Below are 26,967 nucleotides of genomic sequence, written 5' to 3' on the forward strand. Positions count from 1 at the left end.
TAGTATTATTGTTGTTGTATCGGTGTAGTCCTGGTGGGATCCACCTAGAAAAATCTGTGGGGTGGGTGTTTTTACAAAAAAGTCTCCTAGATTAATCACCAGTTTGCAAAAAGTCTGGGCTGTTCATTTCATCTGTATCTCAATTTATGATGCAATATTAAATAGTGCAGAACATTCACTGGTAAATTGTATCACAATGTAAATAGTCCTCCCTTTTCCACCTGGTATCTGCATCAGTATGTCACCACTCCACCTCAAAGTTCACACAAAAAACAGAGTATCAGGTACTGGTGGACACTATTATGCAGAAAAGTGGGTAAGAAGTGCAGACTTACTCGGATCTCGCTGCTGTCCTGCTGGTTCACCAAACTTACTCTATCTGTATCGTTATTGTGTGTGGGTATGGGGGGCAAAGGAACACTAAGGTCCGACTAGACCTATGCAAACACACTATACGTGGAGAAGGGTTCAAATTCTCATTTAATCATCTGTCCACATACCTGTCTATGGCTCACTGTGGTACAGAGGTAGTATCAAGAAGGGTATACAAGTATAACATTCTATAAAACAGACATCAAAGTCAGGGTGAATTAAAGTAAGGTTAATTCAAAGGTAATGTTCAAGTGTCTTACAACGCGTTTCATCCCATGTTAAGACTTTTTCAAGGGTAGTTGAAGTTGTGACCAAAGTCCTGGGGTTTAAATACCTTAAACTACATGTCCATTTGGTCCATGTCCATTAATTCCAGGTTCGTGGCCTGTGTGAGCACTCTGTGCCAGTCACTAGAGTGTGCTCCATCTTTCTGCTGTGCTGATTTAGCATGCATGCTCCATGTGCTATGTGTGGACAACTTAAGATTATTAATAAAACAAGTTTAGTGTATGTGTAATGCAGTTTAAAGGAAGTATTTAACCAGAATCAATCACTACCCTAAATCCAGATAGATGGTATAATTTTGTATTTTAACAAAATCATGTTTCACTTCAGCATGGAGGACAATTTTACATAAAATATAAAGTTGACAATTGCAGTGAAAAAAGTATTTTTTCCTGCATGCAAAAAAATACAAAAACATAAAAAAATTGCATTTGCATCTCTAACATTTCAGCAAAGTTTTTCCAAATGCAAATTTAAAATCCTTTAGGTGTATTTACTTCTTTCTCTAAGTAGGGCCCCAGTGCAATAGGTGGAAAAATTATTGTATGTATTGTAAACCCTTGGAGATGGTACAATGTGTGCTATGAAATATCGGAGTGTGTGCTATGAAATACTGTAAACTTAACAAAGAATTAAAAAAAAATAGAAACTTCTAAAGGAGACAACTAAACCTTTACTTTACAGCAGCTGCAGCAAAAGAAAAATATGTTTGTGGAGAAATCTGACAGGTCAATAAATCGCCCTCACTGTGTACCCTCGACAAGTGGCTTATGAACTTGTATATGAAGGGAAAAAATTGTCCCCCCAGGTCCTTTTTTAATAGAGAGGTTGTAATTCATAACCAGTCACCAACAATGGAATGCAGTCAGTGACAGAAAATAAAAGATGCAGGCATAGAGAGTCTGGCTGGGTAAAAGGGGTTATGTTAAGATTACTAGACCTTGTCACTGAAACACACAAACAATAATAAATACCATTATCACTAGAGATATCTAAAAATCCCATACCGTTCTGCATTCTCATTATTATGGAGAGACTACAGCGCACTGGAGATCCACTAGTCTAAATAATCTATTTATATTCAGAAAATCCATTTGAACCAAGCAGCAGCACTGACATTTAATATACAAGTGAAACTTTTTTTGTCAGAGATTTGATTTTAATACCTTGAGTTTGTATTTACATAGAGTAGCTTCATAAACAGGTTGTACATATCCTTTTACAAAATACATTTAAATAACAAAGTTATCATGATACACAGTAGCATGTCTGTAATCTGCAGGGAAATCCTTTGCTGTCACGGGAATCCATATAATGGGCTGTTGCGTTGCATGTCCGCCATCTTTGCAGTATCATGATTTCATCATAATACTATTGAGTGATTCAACTGGAATATATTTATTTTAAAATCAACAATTTATTGCCAACTTGCATCATTCTTATTGTAGTTGTGGTGCTTTCTTTGGCTTTGTTGCGGACCAAGAAATCTACAACAGTTTAGTGATTTAAAATGGCTTCCTCTTGGCCCGAACCCATATTATACTTTTGCAGTGAGTAGTTGTTGATGTTGTTGGTTTATTATTTGCCTTTAATTTACATCTTACTTGTGATTGCATTAAGATATTTTTCATGTTTCTTGGTACCTTCTTCAGAGTGGACAAGGGATAAACAACACTGTCATTTACTGTATGGTACATTATATTATCAATGGATTGTAACTATTTGTAAAGGTGTTTAAGAACTAAAGAAAAAAAATCCAAAATAATTATCTAAAACTGTTAGAAAATTAAAAGATAATTTAGAAATGCAGAGAATACATATTTTGATAAAAACCATTGATTACTTAAAAAAGTGAACTTACAACAAGCATATCCTTTTTAATGAAAATAACACTGTATTGTACCCAGTAATTGCTGTTATTTTGTAATGTTCATCTAAAGATGAATTAAAAAAACATAAAACTAAATCCTAAACAACATAAGCAGAGATTTTAATAGATAGACCCTATCATCTGTTTTTTTTATCAGTGTATCCATAAACGGTTAATAAAAGCTTGATAATATATATAATTATAATGCACAAAATACACTATTGTATATTCTACTGATAAGCTGATGACAACTTCCAATGCATACATCAAAGTGTCTAGAAGTGAGCAAATCTGTAGGGTTTTAGAAGTTTCATCCATTTTAATTAAGGTATGACCTTATATCATGTACTGAACCAGTATTATTCACTATTAAAACAGTCAACTGAGCTGTATTGCTGTATTGTACTAAACACAATCACACCACATTGGCAAAAATCAGACTAGAGATGAGCAAAATTCCAGTAAAATTCCATTTAAAGCCAATTTCTACTAGTGAAATACATTGGACCATTTTGACAATTTTGCTCATCTGTTTTTGCACAATTGCCGATACTGTCACAACCTAACCAGATTTTGCCATATCAGATGTTGATATTGTCCAGAATAATATATATTTTGAATGTTTTGAAGACCTTACGGCCATTTATCCTGTAGCTTTTCATTTGTCAAAGTGAGTTTTAAGGTGCCTAAACACTTTTTGATTTTTTACACGGTCTGGCCGATTCCGACGCATTGGAACAACAGATCGTGAAAAAATGCCCAAATTGTGAGTCCACTCATGATCAAGTTGTGATGCGTGTCCCTGCTGGTTGCACATCGCATCGTCAGATCTGCCATGCTGTAGGACAGATCTGCCAATCTAGGACACAATGCACTGGAAAAAGTCTGGATGCAGGGGAGATCGTTTGAAGAATGGACAACAAATCATGTGCAGATCGTGTGCAGAGCTGCCGGGGAGAGTTTCAAGGGAAATTGTGCACGATGTCAGATCGTCAGCAAGTCGGTAAGTGTGTAGGCACCTTTAGTTTGCATTGTGTACAAGACACTTCTAGGGGCACCAGTAAATATCATGTAAAAGTATGTCAAATATCTGAATCATTGGTTTAATTGTTCAAGACAGAAATAAAGATTTGAGTATTTGAAAAGATAAAACTCAAACTGTGTGTCAATGGCTCAAATCTATTTTATACTCTCCATCATTTTCTACTCAATATTGTCTACAGCTGGAAAAATTTATTTCTTTTTACTTTAAAGAAGTAAATTTATAATGCTTCATTTAGGACAGACATTACTTTTTGGTACCTTAATCAAGTAAATATAGCCTTTACAATTTTGTCATTTCTACCAAATATTATTTATTTTGATGGAGGTTTGGTCTATGTTTTGTCCCACAAATAAAATACTATATACTATTACTATATATATAGAGCCAGGACACTCCCTGCTCACCAAGTGTAATATGGGAGTGAGTGTTAGGCTATAAAAGGAAATACATGTGTGACCCCCAAAGTATGTCATTTACCATCCTATAATGATTCATAACTAAATAGTTATCATATTTATCCCCCCCCACAATCTGGAATGTTTGATCCGATAATAATAAAACTAAATTAGTGTCCCAGAACTGACAATCAATCCATAGATATACATTTAAAGCCATAGCATTTCAGGCTGCTCATGGTAACTTTGTATATTAAAACATTCTAAAGTAGATTTAGTGTGCTGATCCTCCTGGAAAAATCTCCCAATGTTTGTCAGCTAGAAAACAGGCAATGACCATATTTATTTAATTGCCTTTTAAACTGATATCACACTGCAGGAAATTAAGTTCTTTTGGAAAATGAATGTGCTAACAAGTAAGGTTGATGTCTGCCAGTTGCATTAGCCTGTGTGTGTAATGAGAAGAGAAGGAGTCTTCCGTAACATACATACGCTAATTACTGACATTTATGGTAGAGAAGAATTTGGTGACCCAAAAAGCTCCTCCTGTGACATAACTTGTTTGCTACCCAGTTAGGAGCTAGCACCAATTATCCTACCTACATCTTATTATACAAACTCGGTCAGCAGCAATTATAGCATGATTCCAAGAATAGACTCATTTGTACAAATTTGTTCCTTGCAAAAATTGATTTTCTTAAGCAGTCTACAAGAGTCACATTCTTGCCACAAGACAATTATCTTAAAATATTTTTCACCAGTTAAATATATAGTCTTTTCTCAACCTGTCTTGTAGCACCTTAGCATGAATGGTGTATATCAAGATTCTTCTTGAAATGTTAAACAGTATCAGTTATCATACTCATGTTAGAGTTTACATTATCCTTTGATGCTTTGCCCTGTGGTGCCTTCTGCAAACCATCACCAGAGCTCCAATGCTGATGAATGGACTAGATGGACCATAACACTGCTTGTTATATTATTGGTCCATCTGGCAAAACTACAGCAAGTATTGTTGCCGTCTATATCATAGAGGTCAGTGATGCTTATTTTTACCAAGCTGTAGTCATGGATCACTGAATGCACTGCATGACAACGCATCATGGGAGGATATAAAATCTCCTGAGAATGTACAATAAGAAAGGGCTTTTCAAACCAATAGGTACATGGATTCACTTAGTATAGAAAATAATAATTACAATAATGACATTACAAAGGCATATTTTTAAAGAACAAGACAGTGGCATAGTTGCAAAATAAAAAATAAAAATAATAATAATTTAAAAAATATATAGTTGATTTAATATAACAAAATGTAGTCCACAACAGTGTTTTATTTTTCTCTAAATTATAGTGTTTTACCTGGGAGTGGTATATTCTGGGAGGAAACCACCCCTTACTGGAACAATTGTTGGCATGTTAATTGAATTGTTATTCTTAATGATTAAGGCTTTCTTTTCATGTATTAATGTTAATAGGCAGGACTGAAAATACCTTAAATTTCATAAATTGGACTTAATTTATAACAGAATGTAGTAGTTCAAGCAACAAAACAGGAAATGTATTTGGCATTTGTAATATGGAGCCTCAAACTTGATTGATGAACTTGTTAACAATTAAACATGTTTTGCGTTATAGATATAAATGGAATGTGACAAGGATAATATATGAATAACCATGCAAAGTTTTGAGACTGTATACTTAGAGCCTTGGAATCACATATATGTTAAGATAGACTTTAGATGAAATGAGTATATTGCTATTGGCCAAACATTTGGGACGTAGTACACTATCTTCCAGAAATATATAAATTATGTATCCTAAAAAATACGCACAGCCTTAAAGTATAAGGAAACTAATTGCTGCATGCTTTCGGTGAGGCCTAGTCAAATATGGGCTTTTTCGCAGCCTTGAAAAATTACTCTGTGTTTTTCATCTTTACAATACATGGACTGCTAATTGCTACAGTATGTAAACATTTTTCTGTTATAGTTTGACAGGATTGCAAAAAGTAGTATTTCCAAGTCATACTGTATATAACGGGGTATCATAAAGTTTTAATTATCACCATTATAAGGATCATTGATTCTCATGGGAGAAATAACTTATTTATCTTCTTACAAATAAAAACAAATAAAAAAACATATAGTTTAAAATGCCAAAATTACAAGGATAAAATGGGAGTTCTTACACCGCATTCAACAGTTTTTTTTATGTATCTCAGTTTAGTAAGCATATTTTATTTCTGATACGTCCAACATGTGTATAAATGTCTTCCATTATTCCTTTATTCATTAAATTGGTCTATGGGTTCTTGTAGATTCCGCCCCCATTACGGGGCTAAGTTGTTACACTTATTTTAATTGAAATAAGGTACTCCTCTTGAAAGTCAGTTTGGGACTAATATCCAGTGGTATCCGAATGTTGGAAGGAAGATACACTGCAAGAGTGTAGTATGCCAGTGTGTAGATTTGGCATGTCTCAGCACTTGCACTGTTTGAACAGTTCCTGCATGTTCTCCAGACACTATCGTGTAACCTGCAAAGAAAGAAAACAAAAGGTTGTACTATTGATTGATATGATCTTTTAATATTTGTAACAGTACCAGGCACTCTACTTAAATTTGTAACATGTGTAACATTCAGAGGCACTATTCTTCAATTTTATTACATTAAAAATGGGTTGAGCACAGAAATTAATGTTCACTGAAATATTGCCACTGGTTATATTTCAGAAATGATTGGAAATATAAAACTTTTTTACCATTCTAAAATTACATGCATGTTATACAGGTCCTGTGAAAGCTATACGAATGCCCTAAGCGGCCTCCTCTCCCCCTCGGAGGTGAAAAACATTCAGGCATTGCTAGCGCTACCCCTATCTTCACTGTTTCTTAAATCATACTTGCCTACTCTACCCGTAAATTTTGGGAGGCTACCCTCCGCGCCCCTGGAAAAGTAGGCGGAACTCCCACATCCTGCCCACTTCCTAATTTCTCAGACCTGCGAATATCAGCATCTGCCATGTTGGGGGCAGGGTCCAATGAAGTGGAGAGCACAGCTTTGCCTCCACAGCTATCAGCTGCATTGCCTCTCCAGGCTTCTCCTGGAGAAGAATTAACTACAGTCAGTAAAGGCGGGTATCCACTACAAGATCTGATAACGACTGCACGATTACAACATTGCAATCGTTCAATTGTTTGTCAGTCATGTGATGAGCCTCCACTGAATGAGCAGTCTTTCAGTTCAGGGTCATCAATCATCTGGAAACATGCTGAACCTGAAGATACCATCAGGTTGACCAGCATGTTGGAAAGATGATAGATGTCTAAACGACCAGCGGGAACGCGCATCGCTGATCATTTTAGACACTTTTGCAAACGATTTGCAAATGATTTGCAAACGATTGAATGATCAAACGATCGTTATCATTCAATTGTTCATAAAAATCGCTAACTGGATACCCCCCTTTAGTATGTCCTACATCAGCAGACAGAAGGTGTTGATCACATCTCCTGTTGCTCAGACTTGGAGTGAGATTCCTGACTGTGACATTACTGCTGCAATGTCAGGGGGCAGCACTAAATATGAGGAAATGTGAGGTTATTTTTACATTTGCTACATAAAGATATATTTATGGATTTTGTAACATTTGCTTTTCACAGTCAGTGGCCAAGAGACATTTGGAAAAGGTGAAGTGAAATAACTCTGCTGTTCAGTCATTGTGAAACATGGTTACTGTGTATGCAATATTAGCTGTTGCCAGCTACTTCGCCCACAATGAAATTGGTTCTGCCAAAATGTATTTGAGATGTTCTAGTTGTATTGCAATGCATAGGGGCCCTGTTGCAGAAGTGGTTCTCACATGACCAGCAGCACTATAAAAACTGGTAGACCAAAGCACCTCTCCCCCCACCCCTGACCATCTGCGAGCATGGTGCCACACCTGTCTCTTGCATTGATGATGTAAATAAATGTAGTTTTATTTATTGCTCAGCTTTAACTTGACAGATCAAGTTGAAACCAATATATATATTGTGGCAAAGAGGGTTCTTTGCCCTCTTCTGCTATAAAGAACATTACTCATTCCCTGAGGAAGCTGCTGATATGATATTAAGGCGGAGAAACGCTTTATCTGTACCCCCACCACTCCGGAGAGACTTCCACTGGTGCTAAAATAGCATGGTAATATTCTTTTCAAATATATAAGAGAGCATCCATCCACCTGATTCCTGGAACTGCATCATCGGAATTTAACCAGCAGCAGGAGGTAATGAAAGAGACTCTATGAGCTAATACAATTATGGAGCACTAAGCACAAATTAACTGGATGTTCTATTATTAAGGCAATACGTGAGGTGTTTTATACCAAACACTGCCTTGCGGACTGCTCTATATCCATATTGAGAAATAAGCTTAAAGAGATTGGAATTATATCTTTTCTAGTGAGCTTTGGACAGTTCACAAGTCAAAACAAATATATATTTTATGGATGTGACTGAATATTCTGTACTTGGATTATCAAGCTTTTTAAGGCGAAATTAATTGAGTTTATAAATGTGCTCTATACAAATATAAATACAAAGAAGGACAATACGTTGGCCAGTTAAAATTCTCTGCTAAACAAGCTGTTTTTTATCTTTTTATTTTTTTACTTTTCTTTTTTCTTGGACACTATACACATTGATATATGTCATTTTATGTCTATTTCTGATTGATTATATACAGTCTATTTGCTATTTGTCTTAGTGATTAAACAATTTTTTTTATATTATGTATGACCCCCTTGTAAGGATATTATTCACTGTGGGATTAATATTTGTTTTAATACATTGCAACTAATTTATGCCGATTAATTGAACAGCGCTCTCTTACACTTGAGGGGGTTCCTTCTCTAAGTGGTCTACATTGTTCCTTGGGTAAAGATATTAAACACAGCTGCTCCATATGGGTCTGATTGGTGGGTGTATGTGTAAAGCATAAAGCATTCTGGGATTCCTGATGCTGAATTAGTTGGCCAGATGATAGTGAGCTGCTAATGTTAGCTTAGTGTCAGGGTGCCATATGCTGTTTGGGAAATGTGAAGATGCAACATTTCCATCAGTAAAAAGCCATCTGACAAGGACAACTGCTGTGTTTTAGTTTGTAAGGACAATTTAACAAAATGGTGTCATTCGTGGGATGAATCAGCTAGCCACGATTCACGTGGAAGAGGTTAGACGCTGTCTTGCTGGGTTGGTGAGTGAGATTAAACCGGCCTATATAAATCAGTCTATTTGCACATGTTGAAAAGTTGTGTTGGTGGCAAATGTATCAAGTGTGATTATTTCTAAACAAACTCAACTGTTTCTGAGATTTATTGCAGTAGAAAAATGGTTTTTAGCTGGCTGAGAAGCACCAAATGTTTTCTCCTTGTCCTTGTTAATTTTGGGTGTGATATAGATAACTAAGTACAGGCTGCTAAACATAGGTATCTGTGTTAGTCTGTGTAAGCCCAATAAAAGAGACAGTGCATTGTTTTTGCTGGTTATTGTAGTGCCACATGAAGAAATGTTTTGACTGTATTGAAACACAATGTGGTACAAGTAAACCAGGGAAATGTGTTCCTGTGTGTATTGGGGTGCTGTGCCTCTTAGAAGGTAATACACAGTGGCCACTGGCAGCTAGATTCTATTAGTGTCAAAACACTGGCTTAAAGGTGCATAATAAGAGAGGCCCAATTTCGCTACTCAGTGAGCTCAGGGAGCAAGATGAAGGAAATCATCCAAGCCTTAACTAATTTAGCCATGGCAAAACAGGCCCAGCAAGCCCACATGCTAGCACTCGCTGAGGCCAAGGTGGAGTGCAACAAACTGCTGTTGGCAGAGCTCAGTAAGCTGCAACTGGGTGAATGCAGGCCTGCCGTAATGCAGAAGATGACCCCATCAGATGATGTTGAGGTATTTCTATTGTCATTTGAGAGGTCGGCAACTCAGCTTAAATGGTCAATAAAGGATTGGGTGGCACAATTGGCTCCTTATTTAAAGGACAAAGCCCAGCGAGCCTATGTAGATATGCTCAAAGCCTAGGCATTGAAAAGCTGCAATTCTGGCATTGGTAGGAGTGACACAGCCTGGGAAAGCACAGCATTTCTATGACTGGTGATATAGTTTGGGGTCCACAACACGTACTCAGCTAGTCGACCTGGCGAAGTTTATCCAGAGTTGGATAGTGTCCAAACAAACCCCACTGGTCAGGATCCTGGAAATCCTGGCAATTGGCTATTGTGTGCAGAACCTAAAGCAAGAGCTGCAAAGATGTGTTTTGCAGAGCAATCCGCAGTCATTTAATGAGCTTGCAATAGCCATTGACCAATATTATTCTCTAGGAAATATGACATAAACAGCATAGAAGGGTGTCAGACTGATATTTAGGAAATAATCAGCACAAAATATTGGCACAGAGTGCAGGGTGACCCCAGAAGGGTGCTTTAAGTTTGGTGAACCTGGGCACTTTCAATGTGGCAACAAAGCCCCACATTCCCCGTCTGTGTGACCATGTCCTTATCCCTGGATAGCCGACTGCTGTTCCAAGTTCCAGTCCTGATAGAACAACAGACAGAGTTGGCTTTGATGGATTCAGACAGTGAAGTCTGCCAGATGCCTAGCACTCTGGTTTTAGAAGGACTGATGGACCGGCTGCCACCAGTAAAAGTCCTATGTGTCCATGGGGATACTGAGAAATATGACCGTGTCTGTCTTAAAGTGACCATGAGGGGACAAGTGGTGCAAGTGATAGCGGCAATAGCACCACGGGTGTCGCATTCCCTTTTTCTGGGGCGAGACTTTCCACTTTTCTGGGAGATTATACTCGACCATATTGGTCCAGACATGCCAACAACTGATTTAATGGCTGGATGTCCTAACTTATATGATGCTGTTGCTCACATTTCAGAACCGGAGGAATAAATCGGAAAGCAGCAAGATCTGGAGCCTGAGTGCAAGGCTTTGGCCGCAATCAGACCAGTGTCGCCTACCAGAAGATGTGAAGAAAGAGTCCTGCTTGGAAAAGGTTGAAAGAAAGCAGAAATCTGGCCAGCTGGTGGAAAAGTTTGGTCTCCTGTGTCCAGGACAGTAACACTCCAAGACCAATTAAGGGACTTCACAAGCAAGCACCCTCTGGTTGCCAAGGTAACCAGGATGCCAATGGGAGAAGGCGGCATGTGTATCTGCCCAGGGTAAACAAAGAAAATGAAAAAGTAGTAGAGTACAAGTGCTTAGTAGACCCATAGGTGGTTAAAAGAAAAGAGTACAAAAGTGCAAAAACAAATTAAACAGCATATTCCAGAAGGGTATATAATAAAAAAAAAAAAAATTCAAAAATACTGGAATACATGCACTAAATAATACACATTTATTTATTTATTATTTATTACCAGTTATTTATATAGCGCATACATATTCCGCAGCGCTTTTACAGAGAATATTCGGCCATTCACATCAGTCCCTGCCCCAGTGGAGCTTACAATCTATATTCCCTACCACATGCACACGCACATACACACACTAGGGGTCATTTTTGTTAGGAGCCAATTAACCTACCAGTATATTTTTGGAGTGTGGGAGGAAACCGGAGTACCCAGAGGAAACCCATGCAAGCACAGGGAGAATATACAACACACAGTTAGGGCCGTAGTGGGTATCGAACCAACAACCTCAGTGCTGTGAGGCAGTAATGCTACCATTACACCATCTGTGCTACACATGACATTGCATGGAGATAGGCTGTAGTATAAAATAAAAGGAAAAGGGGGAGGGTAACAGTAGAAAAGAAAGGAAGGAAAGGGAAAAAAAAGAACAGAAAAACAGAAAAGAGGGGAACTGAAGCTATTTTCACTGTAAGTTTTAAATCTCTTAAGTAGAGGAAAAAATGAAGGTCCAAATAAACCTTCACTATAATTAATGTCATGTTCGAGGTCGACTAAGGGCCTGATTCAGACCCACTCGCAAGCGGCTGTCCGCTCGCAAGTGGGTCGATGGTGTGCACTGGGAGGGAGCTCCGTCGTGCGCATGCGCCAGACGCGATGAGCGAAGGACTTTCCTTCGCTCGTTGTGTCTGATCAAAGGGGGCGTGCTGTCGATGTTGATTGACAGCACGCCCCCTTTGGTGGGCGTGCCGGGGGCGTGCCTCCCAGATGGGGGCGTTCCCAAGGGAACGCCTACCGTCAGAAGCCGGCCCACTGACATCACTAGTGATGTCAGTGGGAGTGATTTTGGCTCTGATAGAGCCAAAATCACTCCGGGCCTTGTGGCTGAGAAACTCAACCGCAGGCTCCGGCTCGCAGTGGCGATGGTCGCGATGGTCAAGACCATCGCGGCCATCAGCCTGCACGCTCGTATAGGCTGTGGGTGGTGACCCACAGCTATACAAGCGTCCAGGAGGATGCTCCATAATTATGGAGGACGGCCCTCATTCAGAGCGTGCGCTCTGCTCAGAACATCCGGCTCTGAATGAGGGCCAAAATCCCCTAAGGCAGCTAATAGGAAGGAAATTGCAATACTGAGGAGCTAAGGTCAAGAACCAATTAATGAAAGACGTTCCAAGAAAGTTTATCATTAAGGCCAAGTGGGCTGATGGTGTTAAGATTAAATTACCATCTGGCCTCTAGTTTGAGGAGACAGCCACCCCTATCTCCAGCCATGAGAGATTTCGGCACATGGTCAATAGCCATGCGCTTGAATGTGGCCAAAGGATGATTCTGCTCGGTGAAATGCCAGGCCACAGGTTGGTCAGATGTTTTACCAGACAGGGCACATTTGATAGCCAAACGATGTAGTACCATCCATTCCCTCATGGTCCTAGTCATCTTCCAAACATAATTCAATCTGCATGGACAGGTAATCACATAAATGATGTAAAAATAAGTGCAGATCGAGATGTGTTTAATACTATAAACTCGCCTAAAATGCGGGTGGTGGAAGCAGGAACCAGAGATCATGTGGTGGCAGGTCATGCAGCCAAAGCACTTATAGCAGTCCAGTGGTTTAGATAAAAAAGGAGATGCATTGGAAGTATACTCATAGTAGATCAGATGCTTCTGCAACTTTTTTTTACCTGGGATCATTAGATCTCTTTTTAAAGAGCCTTCTCATCTTTCCATCTCTGTGTTTTATCCATGACATATTTGTTTACCTTTTACAAGTTGTGTATTCATCTCATCTTAGTTTTTTAATATAACCGTTTTCCTTTTCTTTTTATATACTCTCTTTCCTTTTTTGGTGCGCTGATTTCTGGTCACCACATACATTTTTTAACCACTTTTTCTAGTTGGTCACAGTGTGTATTGTTTTCTACAGAGCGGAGCCTGGAGAAATGCTTTGGGTTGGCATGACAACCCCCGGAGGTGAGCAGTGATGATGTCACTTTGGCGTGCCAGACACCCTTCGGCAGCTTGCACCTGGATCCAGTGACTGACAGCCATTCACATCTAATCGGTGGGGTTTTAAGGTAAGCTCTTTTTGATTTTATTGTTTATGTATACCTGAAGACAGGGTGCTAGTCACGCCGAAACGTTGTACCAATAACGTGAGCTTGAATTAAGACCCAGAGTGAGGTAGTTCAGGACAGCTCCAGCAGCACCTACACCAACAATGTGTGTATATATATATATATATATATATAATTATAGTCTCACGTGGTCCGGCACTCGCTCACAGCAGCCACAGCTCACCAGGGTGCTCCTCTTATTACAATAATAAAATATACATAGATCTGACATGGAATAAGACTCAAACATAATATACAGTACGTCAGAGTCCCCATCTATAAGAGTAAGGATACTTACAGAGCTATACTAGCCCAACCTATAAAGATATACCTGTATATAATAGAAAACTCATAAATGACAAATTTTCATTTAAACCCAAAGGGTGGACAGTTTGCAATGTTTAAATCCATTTTGCTTCTTATACTAGGGGGACCCAATCAATAAATTTATATCTTGGCGTGTCACCGGTGGTCACAAATTTTGCCCTCCAGGGCCGTCCTTATACTTGATTGGTGTGTCTGCAGGGCCATCTCTTCCATTAGGCTTGTTGGGCAGTTGCCCAAGGGCCCGAAGCTTATAGGGGCCCACCAACCCGCCCAACTGCAGCCAGTGCCATTTGATAAATTTGTGATATTTTTATAAGCCGGCCGCCGGTGCACTGGATTCTGATCTAACCTCCTCCACCCCATCCCCCCCGTGATGAGTACTCACCTCAGTCCCAGTTTCACTTCATCCACCGGCTTCAGACCAGTCAGACAGAGTCTCTCTGCATGTGTGGGAGGTCTGATGGGCATGCAGGAGGGTTTCATTTTATTGACCATTTACATTTTTTTCCCGTGCATGGGTGACTAGGGGCCCCAGTGCATTGCTTTGCCCAGGGCCCACACTGCTGTTAAGACAATCCTGTGCATCTATGTGATGATGTCATCAGTGGGAGCGACGGTGTTTGCGGGCTGGAAGGTGTGGAACACGAGGTGATTGCTACAGGTATTTATAGTGTGTCTTTGTTACATTATGTACTGTATGTCTTGAAAAAAAGTGCATAGTCGCTGAAACATTGACTGTTGACAACGGCTCTGTCTGCTCTTTTTTTTCACTATTTTTTTTGTCTGGGAGTGCCATCCAGATTTGCCTGCATATATATATATATATATATATATATATATATATATATACAGTATAATGCAGGGAGAGATTCAGCAGGACTGTCCCAGGTGAGGATAATCTGCAGGCTTGGATATCCATGTCCTTTAACACATATAAGCTAGTACTAAGATATACAAGCTTGAAATATATACATGAATGAAATTACACATGAGTCATTATATAATTTGATGGCTCTGTTTAATCATTTCCCTACGCTAAGGACCCTACACACACCAGCCAACTTTGCTGTGGGAATGGGAATGTGAGTTCTACAAAATGGGATGCTCTCAGTTTGCATTCTGTGCTCTAGGTTTGGCACTGTTTTTTACTTGTTTAATGTATTGTTTATTGATTGATCCAAAGTGTACAGATTACCAAGAAAATTGAAGGACAATTTATTTCAGATTGACTCTTGCCTAACAGTATGTTGGGCCTCATTTATTTTCTCATCAAATAACAGTTATGTTGCAAACAGAAAATGTTATCTTTATACCTTTCAAAATGTTTCTGAACATCAGGAGCAGAGAACTGTACCTAAATCCATTGCAGTATGAAGCTAATTAAGTGCATTTAGGCCACTTCTAGAATATATAACTCAATACTCAGACAGGTTTGAAATATAATGTATAATGAGGACTAATCACTTCCATTTAAAGGTAAAAATAAACTCAAGTCCTGTTCTCTGACTCCCCTCTAATTTGGATTTTACAAGATGAAACCTAAAGCAATAGGCATTCTCAATTAGTGGGGCCTTCTCTGTCTATTCACAAATGCTTATGGCTCAAGTATATTAGGAATGATAAAATTAAAGTGGAGCAGGCTCTGCTTTCATCACTGTCACAAAAAAATGGAGCTTCTCAGACTAGAGAAGACTAATGTAGTTTCCTGTGATGGTTAATGAATTAATTCCTATATATTGATCAATATTCCATGAAATTACACACATAGTAGAAATGGCAAACACATCAAACACTTTATTTATGCAATAGTTATCAATGTACTTTGTAAGGCGCTGCGGAACATAATGATGCACATGACATCTATGTTCCTGACAAGTATTACCCTATTGTGTAGGAGAAGGCAAAATAGTCAAGACACATTTTTACAATGCATGGGTGAAAAAGAGAAAAACATCTAAAACCATTATTGACAAAAGTTCATACAATTTTATTTGATCAAAATATAGCATTCCATTCTCTATTACTATTAGTTACCAAGCACCATCACATTCCACCACAAGTAGAACTGTACACAAACAATAAATACCAACAGAATCTTTTCTGTATCCCTGCTCTGCCCTTTTGTATGTATAATAATTTTTTTCAATTCTGTCTTAAATAATAAAAGAAACTAAAACTATGTTTAACAATATATTGTGCACAGAAACACAATTCATAAAAGACAATTTCCAAAGTTAAAAGGAAAATCAAGGAAAGAGCACAGGAGATTTCCAAAATACATTAATCCCAGACAAAGTGTATAAATAGGCACATTCACATGAACGTCATAGAGTACAACATCCAATCTTGCAGTTGAGTCAAAGGGCAAAATTTAGTAAGCAGTGTGTTTGGTTTTCTAGCATTGTTGTGGCAGTTTTCTGGACATTTTGCAACCTGACGATTTATTAAGGCTAAATCCACCTCAAAACTGCAGATAAACTACACTTTAGAATACAGTAGAATATCAATGCACCATTGATGTTTTAGGCCATTCAAAGAATCGGATAAATAGAAACCCCTACATTTATCTAGCAGCAGTTTTAAAAACCACTGTAAAAACGCAGACAAATCTGCTAAAAAAATGTGATTAGGTCCAGATGAACATGATTGCCAAACTTGCCTACTCTCCTGGAAAATGCGGTAGATTCCAGATGTTTGGTGTAGTCCCTCGCACCCCCTGATGAGTGGGTGGATCTCCCGCACCACACCCACTTCATAGTAAAGTGGGCAGGATTGAGAGATAATTCCAGTAATCTCAGGTCTGTAGGAAGGGATCGGGGGAAAAATTACACAAATTATGCCTAATGACATAAAGTGGTCAGGTGCATCTCCTTTCTGGGCTTCTAGAGGAGAAAAAAAGTAAAATGATGATGCCTCTCACAAGACATGAAGGGACTTTAACCAAAATACTGTACACAAACACAAGTATAAAATACAAACACACAATCACATCACAGTCACACACGCACATATAAAATGTGCACAGGATTTAAAAAAAATATTATAAGTGAAACACACCTCAAATATACATTGTACAGAGCAAGAAACAAGACCACTTTAAAAAAACTCACCAAAATCAGAAATCACTTTACACTGCATGCTTTTCCTACTACTTTTCTACAACTTTAAACCATAGATGCCTACACTCCCACATCCTGCAGGAGACCCTCCGGTTCATTGTAGAGCTTCCTTCTACCCCAGAAAATGACATAAAACCCCTGGATTTCCAATTGCCCTTTTGGGAATCTGGACTGCACATGTGCGAGTCCAGTTGTGATGAGGACGGGGTCTTGATGAAAGAAGGTGATTGCCTCATCCAGTAGCAGTGGCTCGGGACTACATCTCCAATCAACTCCGTGGGCTGCATCTGACCATCTCACACCCTGCGGGCAATAATTCTACCAGGGTGGCTCCTCCCCCAGCCACACAGCAGTGACAGCCAGAGAATGGGGAAAGGCAGCTGGGGACTCCCCGCAAAGTCAGCACCTCCCATCACACCCCCTCCTCCCCCACCCACAGCAGATGACCCTCTGTTCAATTGGGGTGGCAGCACTTACAGCACATGGGTGATGCCCATTCTGAAATACCCCTGATCCATAAGAGCAGGGTGCATTATGTGACAGCTGGCCCTGGTCTCATTGGCTCAGCTGTCAATCAGTGTATGGGTGGGTACAGGGGGCCAGCTGCTAGCCCAGATTGGATGGAACAAGTTGGTGAGGGCATAGTCAGTGGGGAGTGGGTGTGAATAATACCATAGAGGAAAAGGAAATAAAATGTACTGTCATATAGTCATGTATGTGCTGTGCTATAGTCAAGGCCCTAGTCATGTATGTAGTATCCTATAGTCATATATATACTCTTGTACTCATGTATTTGCTGTAGTCATGTTAGTACTTTTCCATAGACATGTATATGCTGTCCTATAGTCATATGTGCTGTCTCATAGTCATGTCCGATAGTCTTATAGTCATATATGTCCTCAGTCATACATTTACTGATATAATCTGAACATCGGGGACATAATACCTTCTGATACCTTCTGATCCCAGCTGATCATTAAATAGCATCTCCCTATTCACTGTGTTGGTTCATCCTATTAGTCATTACATATATTCATTGTATATTTTGCTATTGCATATATTGTGTTATAAGCCTTAGGTACCTTTATCTACTTCTTGTGCCTCAACATACATTCTCTTGCCAGCCACCACCAACCATTTAGTTACCATAGGTTCACATGTCACTGGCGTGTTGCGGGGGAGTGTCGCAGGAGTGGTTTCGGACTCAGATGCATAATCGCACACATTGGAGTCCATACTATAACAGATTCTGCACCTAGCATAGGGCTGGTGTTAGTCCTGGTGGACTGCCACTGTAGGACACACCCATAGGTGAAGCTAGACACACCATTTGGGAGGAACATGGCAATCCCCCTCGACAGGGCTGACTCTCCTTCAAACTAGTTTTTCAAAAGTAGGCAATTATGCTTTCAATTCACTAATAAACATGAAAGTGAATGTAGCCAAGTGTTTATTTCCAAGATGCCAATTGAATGATGCCTTAAATAACAAATAGATTAGCAGCATTAAATTAATATACTGTAAATAGAATAGCTCCTAATCCACAGTAGTATGTTTTTATGTTGTCAAGTGAATGGTGTTTCTATAAAAGCACCATTAATTGAATATGGATACAATATCTTGTAATTCACTGTGGTTTCAATAGAATCCGCCGCCATGTAGAACATACCATGGCAGGTTGTTGTTTTAATCCGATGGGGATCAACGGCGGAATATGTTTTGACATCAAAACTGACCTTTAGTTCAATTTGACATGAAAACCTCAGTCAATCCATGTCGGTTTCTAAATTACCCTAATCCCGCAATTAGTAAAATCAGTACATGGTGAAGAGTGTGGTATTCTAATCTCTTCTTTTAGATGCCATTAAGTACTGATAGCTATTCTCTTTTATGCTGGCTAAAGCATCATTGACAGCAATATGTATATGCAAATTGGTCTGCTATCGCTGTGTGAAGAGACACAAAATAATAAACATCAATAATCTACTAATCAAAATTAATAGTTTTCAACCATGCTTAAGATTCTATTTGGTAAAGGATCTCTGTCAGCCTGTGATCACCTGTCCAACAAATGACTGTGGTGCAAAATATGATGCCAACTTGCTGAATCTGTCTAGATGAGTCCCTGGTCATATCCTAATCTGAAAACCTGGCTCTCAGGCTATGTGACAGGATTAGCAATGTATGGCCATATATAGATGATAGTTTAATTAAATATCTGTCACCATACAGAATTTGCCAGCAATTTAGTGTTTGGGACATGTAACAGACAAATTAAGCACTTGAGCAAAGTGGATGCCACAGCTCAGTAGAAATAGATCTCTTCACCTATTGTTGATTATTTTGTAATTTAATACAAGATAAACAATACATCAGATCCAGAACTTAATAACTAATTTGAATGCTTCTAAAAATGTATCAACTTAAATGTACTGCAAAATTGTTTGTAATGAGGATTAAGATTTTACAGATTAACTGTTATTTTATTTTCCTCTTGTTGGCATCATTCTTCTTTAAGGTGGATTTCTGCAGTGTTCTATATTATTTATTCCTACCAGAATATTTCTATATTTTGATTTATGCATAAAATTAATGATGCAGATCTTTTAATGGAGTGGTTTACCATCTGGTCAGATGCCTCAGCTAGTCAGATCACAGAGAGAATAAATGTAAAATTAAAATCAACAATGATGCCGTGAGCTTAACAATTTTATCTGAGTGAGCAATTTTTAACATTTGAAATCAGGTAACACCTCTCCTGCCAGAAGGACCTGAATCAAATTAATATTTAGCTGCCTGTGCATTGCACCCATCTTATCGTAGTGACAACACACAAAGAGACTGGGTTTGTCACTCTGCATTTGCTTATGTTCCATGAAAAGATGGAGGAACTTTGTTTAACCTTTCATGTGATTACTAAAAAGCTAATGTACAGGTTCATTATTACAGTGAAGAGGCTTTTATTTGCTTTTAGATATTCCAATCACTGACAAAAGGAAAATGTCCCTTCCTGGGGCACTATCCAGCTAAGCAGCTGATGACTGGGGAAAAACGCACACAGAGGAATATAAATAATGGTCCACAACATTGATTATTTGATACCTCTGATTTTGGTGACACCAAGGTTACATAAAGTAACTCCAACTTTATGTCCCTCTTTTGATCTATTTGAATATTAATTTATCTAACTCTCCTTTTATTGAAGGAGGGGGGGGAGTTTGTAAACTGTCTTCTTACACCATTGTGTAATAAAGTCTCCACTTTCCACTCAAGGGGCAAATCTAGCTATTTAAATAAGTGTATCTGCAGATTGAATGCCCTCACTATCTATCCTTATTTATTTAAAAGGTAATAATTATTAAAGAAGAAAATTACAACCAGATTCAGTGGCCAATGTATCAAGCTGATTTTTCCATAATATTATGCAGAAACTGCAGTTTCTGCATAATTTTATGTATTGTTGCTGCTGTATGTACTAATAGCACAATGCAGGTGATTTCACAGAATCTTTGGCAAAGTGCTAATCAGCACTTCAGATCGCAGTCCCCATTATTATCAATGGGGACTACGATCTGACTCCTTTGTACTAAACTCCAAAAAGTTAAGCATAGCAGGGATATTTTCATTAAAAATAAAAAATATTCCCGGTGAGATGGACACATAATAATCGGGGCAGTGTCGCATTAGTACATAGACCCCTAAGTTAGTGATGAGGAATGCACTTTACAAAATTCCATCTAGAGAGTGTCCCACAAAGTATTCTCACATATATGTAGTCTGCAGTGAAGTGTGCCTGAATATTATTTAAACTGTTGGCAACTATGGCTGCTAAAAATGTTTCTGTGTATCAACTGGCCTCTTACTGAGAGTAAGCATGGAAGAGAAGTGGCTTGGGAGTGTCGTGGGCATGCACAGTAGCTAGAGTTACGTAATGTTTTGATTTGTGCATATGGAGAGCGTACACCTATTAAAGATGGATTTCTTGCACCCAGCATGGAGTGGGTATGAGTGGTGATACAAATGACCACAACTGCTCCTATGGATCAAAAACAGGGGTAGCACCACGTGTATGCAAGAAGATATGCATATTGTCGATTTAGCAAAATATCCACATTTTGGGAAATATGGCAATAACTAAACAACAAATGGGATAGAAATACCCAAGAATTAGGGGTGAGCGGGTTGGGATTTCTGAAATCCGAACCCCCCTGAGCCCCCCGATCCGAGGCCGATCCGAGTCAGGCTTGACTTTTCCCGCCTGACTCGGATCTGAAATCGAGGCAAAATGTCATCATCCCGCCTTCCGGATCTCGCGGGTTTTGGATCCTATATAAGGTACCGCGTCGGTACCTTTTCTCACTCGGCTGTGGACAGTGAAGAGGGAGGGTGGGATTAAGGGCTGGCTGGGCTGTGTAATGTAGTGTAGTGTAGTGCAGAGTAGTGTTGTGATGCGCTGTGCTGCTGTTGTCCATAGGGGCTGTGTCCACTACTTCAAAATCCATAGGGGCTGGCTGTGTTGTGCTGTGCTGCTGTTGTCCATAGGGGCTGTGTCCACTACTTCAAAGTCCATAGGGGTTGGCTGGACTGTGTTGTGCAGTCAGTTGTCCATAGGGGCTGTGTCCACTCCAAAGTCCTGTGCAGTGTCCCAGTCCAAAAGGGGTGCTGTAGTGTTGTCCAGGGGGTGCTCTGTCCATCAGTGGTGCTCCCCCCAAGTGCTAAAAAAAATATTTTTTTCTGTGTTTGTGAATTGTGTGCGCAGTAGTCGCATGTGCATCAACAAAGTAGTGCCAAGCGTGCGCCTGTGTCATAAGTAAAGGGCCGGCTGGCTTGACCGTTAAAGGGTGCTGTAACCCCCAAAGTACACTCCAAACCAAATAAAAAAATATTTTCTGTGTTTGTGAATTGTGTGCGCAGTAGCCGCACATGCATCAACAAGGTAGTGCCAAGTGTGCGACTGTGTCATAAGTAAAGGGCCGGTTGGCTTGACCGTTAAAGGGTGCTGTAACCCCCAAAGTACACTCCAAACCAAATAAAAAAATATTTTCTGTGTTTGTGAATTGTGTGCGCAGTAGCCGCACGTGCATCAACAAAGTAGTGCCAAGCGTGCGCCTGTGTCATAAGTAAAAGGCCGGCTGGCTTGACCGTTAAAGGGTGCTGTAACCCCCAAAGTACACTCCAAACCAAATAAAAAAATATTTTCTGTGTTTGTGAATGTGTGCGCAGTAGCCGCACATGCATCAACAAGGTAGTGCCAAGCGTGCGCCTGTGTCATAAGTAAAAGGCCGGCTGGCTTGACCGTTAAAGGGTGCTGTAACCCCCAAAGTACACTCCAAACCAAATAAAAAAATATTTTCTGTGTTTGTGAATTGTGTGCGCAGTAGCCGCACGTGCATCAACAAAGTAGTGCCAAGCGGGCGCCTGTGTCATAAGTAAAGGGCTGGCTGGCTTGACCGTTAAAGGGTGCTGTAACCCCCAAAGTACACTCCAAACCAAATAACAAAATATTTTTTCTGTGTTTGTGAATTGTGTGCGCTGTAGCCGCACATGCATCAACAAAGTAGTGCCAAGCGTGCACCTGTGTCATAAGTAAAGGGCCGGCTGGCTTGACCGTTAAAGGGTGCTGTAACCCCCAAAGTGCACTCCAAACCAAATAAAAAAATATTTTCTGTGTTTGTCAATTGTGTGCACTGTGGCTGCACGTGCATCAACAAAGGAGCAACGCCAAGCGTGCGCCTGTGTCCCATAAGTAAAGAGCCGGCTGGCTCATTTCTTAAAGGGTGGTGTAACCCACAAAGTGCACTACTCTCCAGCAAAAATAAAAAAATATTTTCTGTGTTTGTGTGCGCCTTAGCCGCACGTATATATCAATATAACATAAATGGAGGACCAAACTTTCTCCGATTAAAATAAAATAGGGAAAGATCAAGAACCACTTCCTCCTAGTGCTGTTGCTGCTGCTGGGAGTTGTTCATCATCCCAGAGAGGAAGTAGGAACATCACTACTTTTACTAAACAATTGACCCTCCAACAGTCCCTAGCGATGAGGAAGAAGTACGACAGCAGTCATCCTGAAGCAAAACGTATAACTGAGGCCTTGACTGCTATGTTGGTGTTAGACGTGCGTCCGGTATCCGCCATTAGTGCAGTGGGATTTAGACAATTGATGGAGGTAGTGTGTCCCCGGTTCCAAATCCCATCTAGATTCCACCTGCATCCTCAAAGCAGCAGCGACAAGCATGCGTCTGTCTGTTAAAGGGTGGTGTAACCCTCAAAGTGCGCTCCACAAACAATAAAAAAATTCTTATTTTTTTTTCTGTCTTTGTGAAATGTGTGGGCTGTAGCCGCACTTGCATCCTCAAAGCAGCAGCGACAAGCATGTATCTGTCTGTTAATGGGTGGTGTAACCCTCAAAGTGTGCTCCACAAACAAAAAAAATATTCTTCTTTTTTTTTCTGTCTTTGTGAATTGTGTGGGCTGTAGCCGCACTTGCATCCTCAAAGCAGCAGCGACAAGCATGCATCTGTCTGTTAAAGGGTGGTGTAACCCTCAAAGTGTGCTCCACAAGCAATAAAAATATTCTTCTTCTTTTTTTCTGTCTTTGTGAATTGTGTGGGCTGTAGCCGCACTTGCATCCTCAAAGCAGCAGCGACATGCGTGCCTCTGTCTGTTAAAGGGTGGTGTAACCCTCAAAGTGCGCTCCACAAACAATAAAAATATTCTTCTTCTTTTTTTCTGTCTTTGTGAATTGTGTGGGCTGTAGCCGCACTTGCATCCTCAAAGCAGCAGCGACAAGCGTGCCTCTGTCTGTTAAAGGGTGGTGTAACCCTCAAAGTGCTCCAAAAAATAAAAAAATACTTTTTTTATTTGTTTGTGACTTGTGTGCGATGTAGCCTCACGTGCATCAACACAGTAGCAGCGTCAAGCTTGCGCCTGTGTCATAAGTCAAGGGCCGGTTTGGACATCTGGTCCGGACTGAAGGACGTGCCAACAATTTCTGACAAGTCTACTGTCACTGCATATGATACTGTCTTCAAAGCAGCAGTGAAAAGCGTGCGTCTGTCTGTTAAAGGGTGATGTAACACTTAAAAAAAATGCTCCAAAAAATAAAAACTATTTTTTTTATGTGTTTGTGACTTGTGTGCGATGTAGCCGCATGTGCATCAACACAGTAGCAGCGTCAAGCGTGCACCTGTGTCATAAGTCAAGGGCCGGTTTGGACATCTGGTCCGGACTGAAGGACGTGCCAACAATTTCTGACAAGTTTACTGTCACTGCATATGATACTGTCCTCAAAGCAGCAGCGACAAGCGTGCGTCTGTCTGTTAAAGGGTGGTGTAACCCTGAAAGTGCGCTCCACAAACAATAAAAATATTCTTTTTTTTTCTGTCTTTGTGAAATGTGTGGGCTGTAGCCGCACCTGCATCCTTAAAGCAGCAGCGACAAGCGTGTGTCTGTCTGTTAAAGGATTACATCGGTGACAACATCCAAGTAGGCATGTCAGACAGTCCGTACCTGTACTGGCAGGAAAAAGAAGCAATTTGGAGGTCCCTGTAAAACTTGCTCTATTTTACCTGAGTTGCCCCCCCTCCAGTGTGTACTCCAAAAGAGTGTTTATTGCAGCCGGGAACCTTGTCAGCGAAAGGCGTAGGAGGTTGCTTCCACAAAATGTGGAGTAGATGATGTTCATAAAATGAATTATCAACTCTTCCAGGGAGACCAGCCACCTGAACGTACAGAGGGACCTGTGGTTGTGGATTCCAGCGGGGATGAATTAATACTCTGTGAGGATGAGGATGTACACAACACTGAAGAGGGTGAGGAATCGGTGGATGAGGAGGATGAGGACGACATCTTGCCTCCGTAGAGCCAGTTTGTGCAGGGACAGATTAATTGCCAGCTTGTTTTGTGGGGGCCCAAACGAACCAATCATTTCAGCCACAGTCGTGTGGCAGACCCTGGCGCTGAAATGTTTGGTTTGTTAAAGTGTGCATGTCCTGTTTATACAACATAAGGGTGGGTGGGAGGGCCCAAGGACAATTCCATCTTGCACCTCTTTTTTTTCTTTGAATTATGTACTGTTTGGGGCATAGTTTTTCAAACTGCCATCCTGTCTGCCACTGCAGTGTCACACCTAGATGGACCACGTGTTTGTGCCGCCCACTCGTATCTCTTAGCATAGTCATCCAGCTACCTCGGTGCAACCTTTTGGATATAAAAACACTATTGTGAGGTGTGAGGTGTTCAGAATAGACTGGAAATGAGTGGAAATTAAGGTTATTGATGTTAATAATAGCATAGGAGCAGAAAAACACACAAATTCTGTGATTTTAGTTGTTTTTATGCTTTTTTAAAAAAAAAATACAGATCCAAAACACAAAACCCAGAACCCAAAACACGGAAGGGTGGTTTTGGCAAAACCAATCCAGATCCAAAACACGAAGAAAGATCCAGATCCAAAACCAAAATACAAAACACGAAAAGTGGCCGGTGCACACCCCTACCAAGAATAACACATATATATGCAAAGAACCATAAAACAAAGTTTCATTAGCATGCTGACAGATGGACCTCCATCAAGTAGAGTGTGAGTACAAAAGAGGAAGATGCAAAACATGTAGAGAATGGTTGAAGGAGAATCCGGGAAAATATCCACATTTTAAATGCATCCACATAAGGAGCTGTGTGCAATTCAGAATCAAGCCTGTTGTATGCACTTCACTCACAAAAATTTAAAAATAGTGTATGTCTATATCGTGAAATACTCAGATAACCTTACACTTATGTTTTTAACCTTTTGTATTGGCATCACAATTATTTTTCAATAAGATGTAACAAAAACTTATCTAATGCAACAGTACAACTTGTGTATGAACAATATATGTACTAAAATATGCAGAAAACACATAATATACTGTATGTATGAGCAACAAACAAAGCATCTAGCTGCTTCAGAGATTAATTCTCAGCCAGTCAGTCAATCAGAAGGGGTCCTACTTAGGCAGCCATATATGCATCTCTCTTAATGTTATCATCTGGTCATAATTACGAGGCCATACTATAACGATACTCTGTTTATGTTAGTAACTTTTCAATTTGAGTGAATAAAAAAGTAAATTAGTGTAGGAAATTAAAGTGAAATTGAGAATAAAATATATATTTTTCAAATTCTAGCAAATACTAAACTAATATATTTATATTTTTTATATATTTATAATTAACCAGTGGTGCCAGTGAGTCCCGGCTGGCGATGTTTGGCAGCGTTTGGGGTGTCTCACCAATTTGAATTTTGGACAGAGCTGCAGCCCCACCTCTGGAGCCGCTTCTCTATTCAAGATCAGAATGTATCCCACACATCAACACCAAATTGGGCATCCCTTTAGAATGAACTTTGCTCAATAAGTCCATATTAAATGTTTTGTCTAAGTTATGCAAAACCTATACAACCATCAAAAGGTATTCTAATCATTTCAATAAGATTATGCGTAATACATAAATGTGCTTTAATGAAAGATAATTATTGGTCACTTGTCTAATTTGTAGTATAGAAGAAAAAAAGGTGAGACATATTTGTACTTTTTTTTATACAGTTACTTGGTTGGAACTGTAAGTTGAGAAATGACAAAGGACCATCATGTTTGACCTCTGATATATTCTAGTGTTAATTCACAGGAAAACAAAACCCTTAGTGTGACAGTTGCCTATTTAGACTCATGGGGAGAAAAATCCAATACATTTTCAATCAATAATAATATATTTTACTAATTATAGCTGCAGATACAATGTCTTGTTATTAAAGTATCAAATCAATCTTTGACATCTGTTAGTGATGTGCCACCACCCCTTACATGATAAGGATTTCCACCGCTTAATCATTCTTACAGGAAAGTGCTGCACTATGTGTTCATAGGCCCTATATGGTCCAAAAAGTCAAGCACATCTTTCCAATTTACTGGACTACCTCTAATATTTTTTTTTGCAAATATATCACAGTTGAAAGAGAGAGTAGGAGAGAGAGAGGTTAAATTGAACC

The 26,967-nt window shown here is 39.6% G+C and overlaps 1 protein-coding gene across 1 annotated transcript in view; it reads right to left on the reverse strand.

Moving 5' to 3' along the window:
- Nucleotides 1-6,091: 6,091 nt before the first annotated feature.
- The window catches only part of TAFA3 (TAFA chemokine like family member 3), a 436,707-nt gene continuing 415,831 nt past the window's right edge, over nucleotides 6,092-26,967 (reverse strand). The window contains exon 5 of the mRNA XM_088454427.1: nucleotides 6,092-6,505. Within this exon, the coding sequence (XP_088310553.1) occupies nucleotides 6,494-6,505 (12 nt within the window). The 3' untranslated portion in view covers nucleotides 6,092-6,493. The remainder of the gene's footprint in view (nucleotides 6,506-26,967) is intronic.

Source organism: Taudactylus pleione, unplaced genomic scaffold, assembly GCF_031769625.1.
Source record: "Taudactylus pleione unplaced genomic scaffold, aTauple2 ptg000615l, whole genome shotgun sequence".
In the NCBI taxonomy this organism is placed as follows: domain Eukaryota; kingdom Metazoa; phylum Chordata; class Amphibia; order Anura; family Myobatrachidae; genus Taudactylus; species Taudactylus pleione.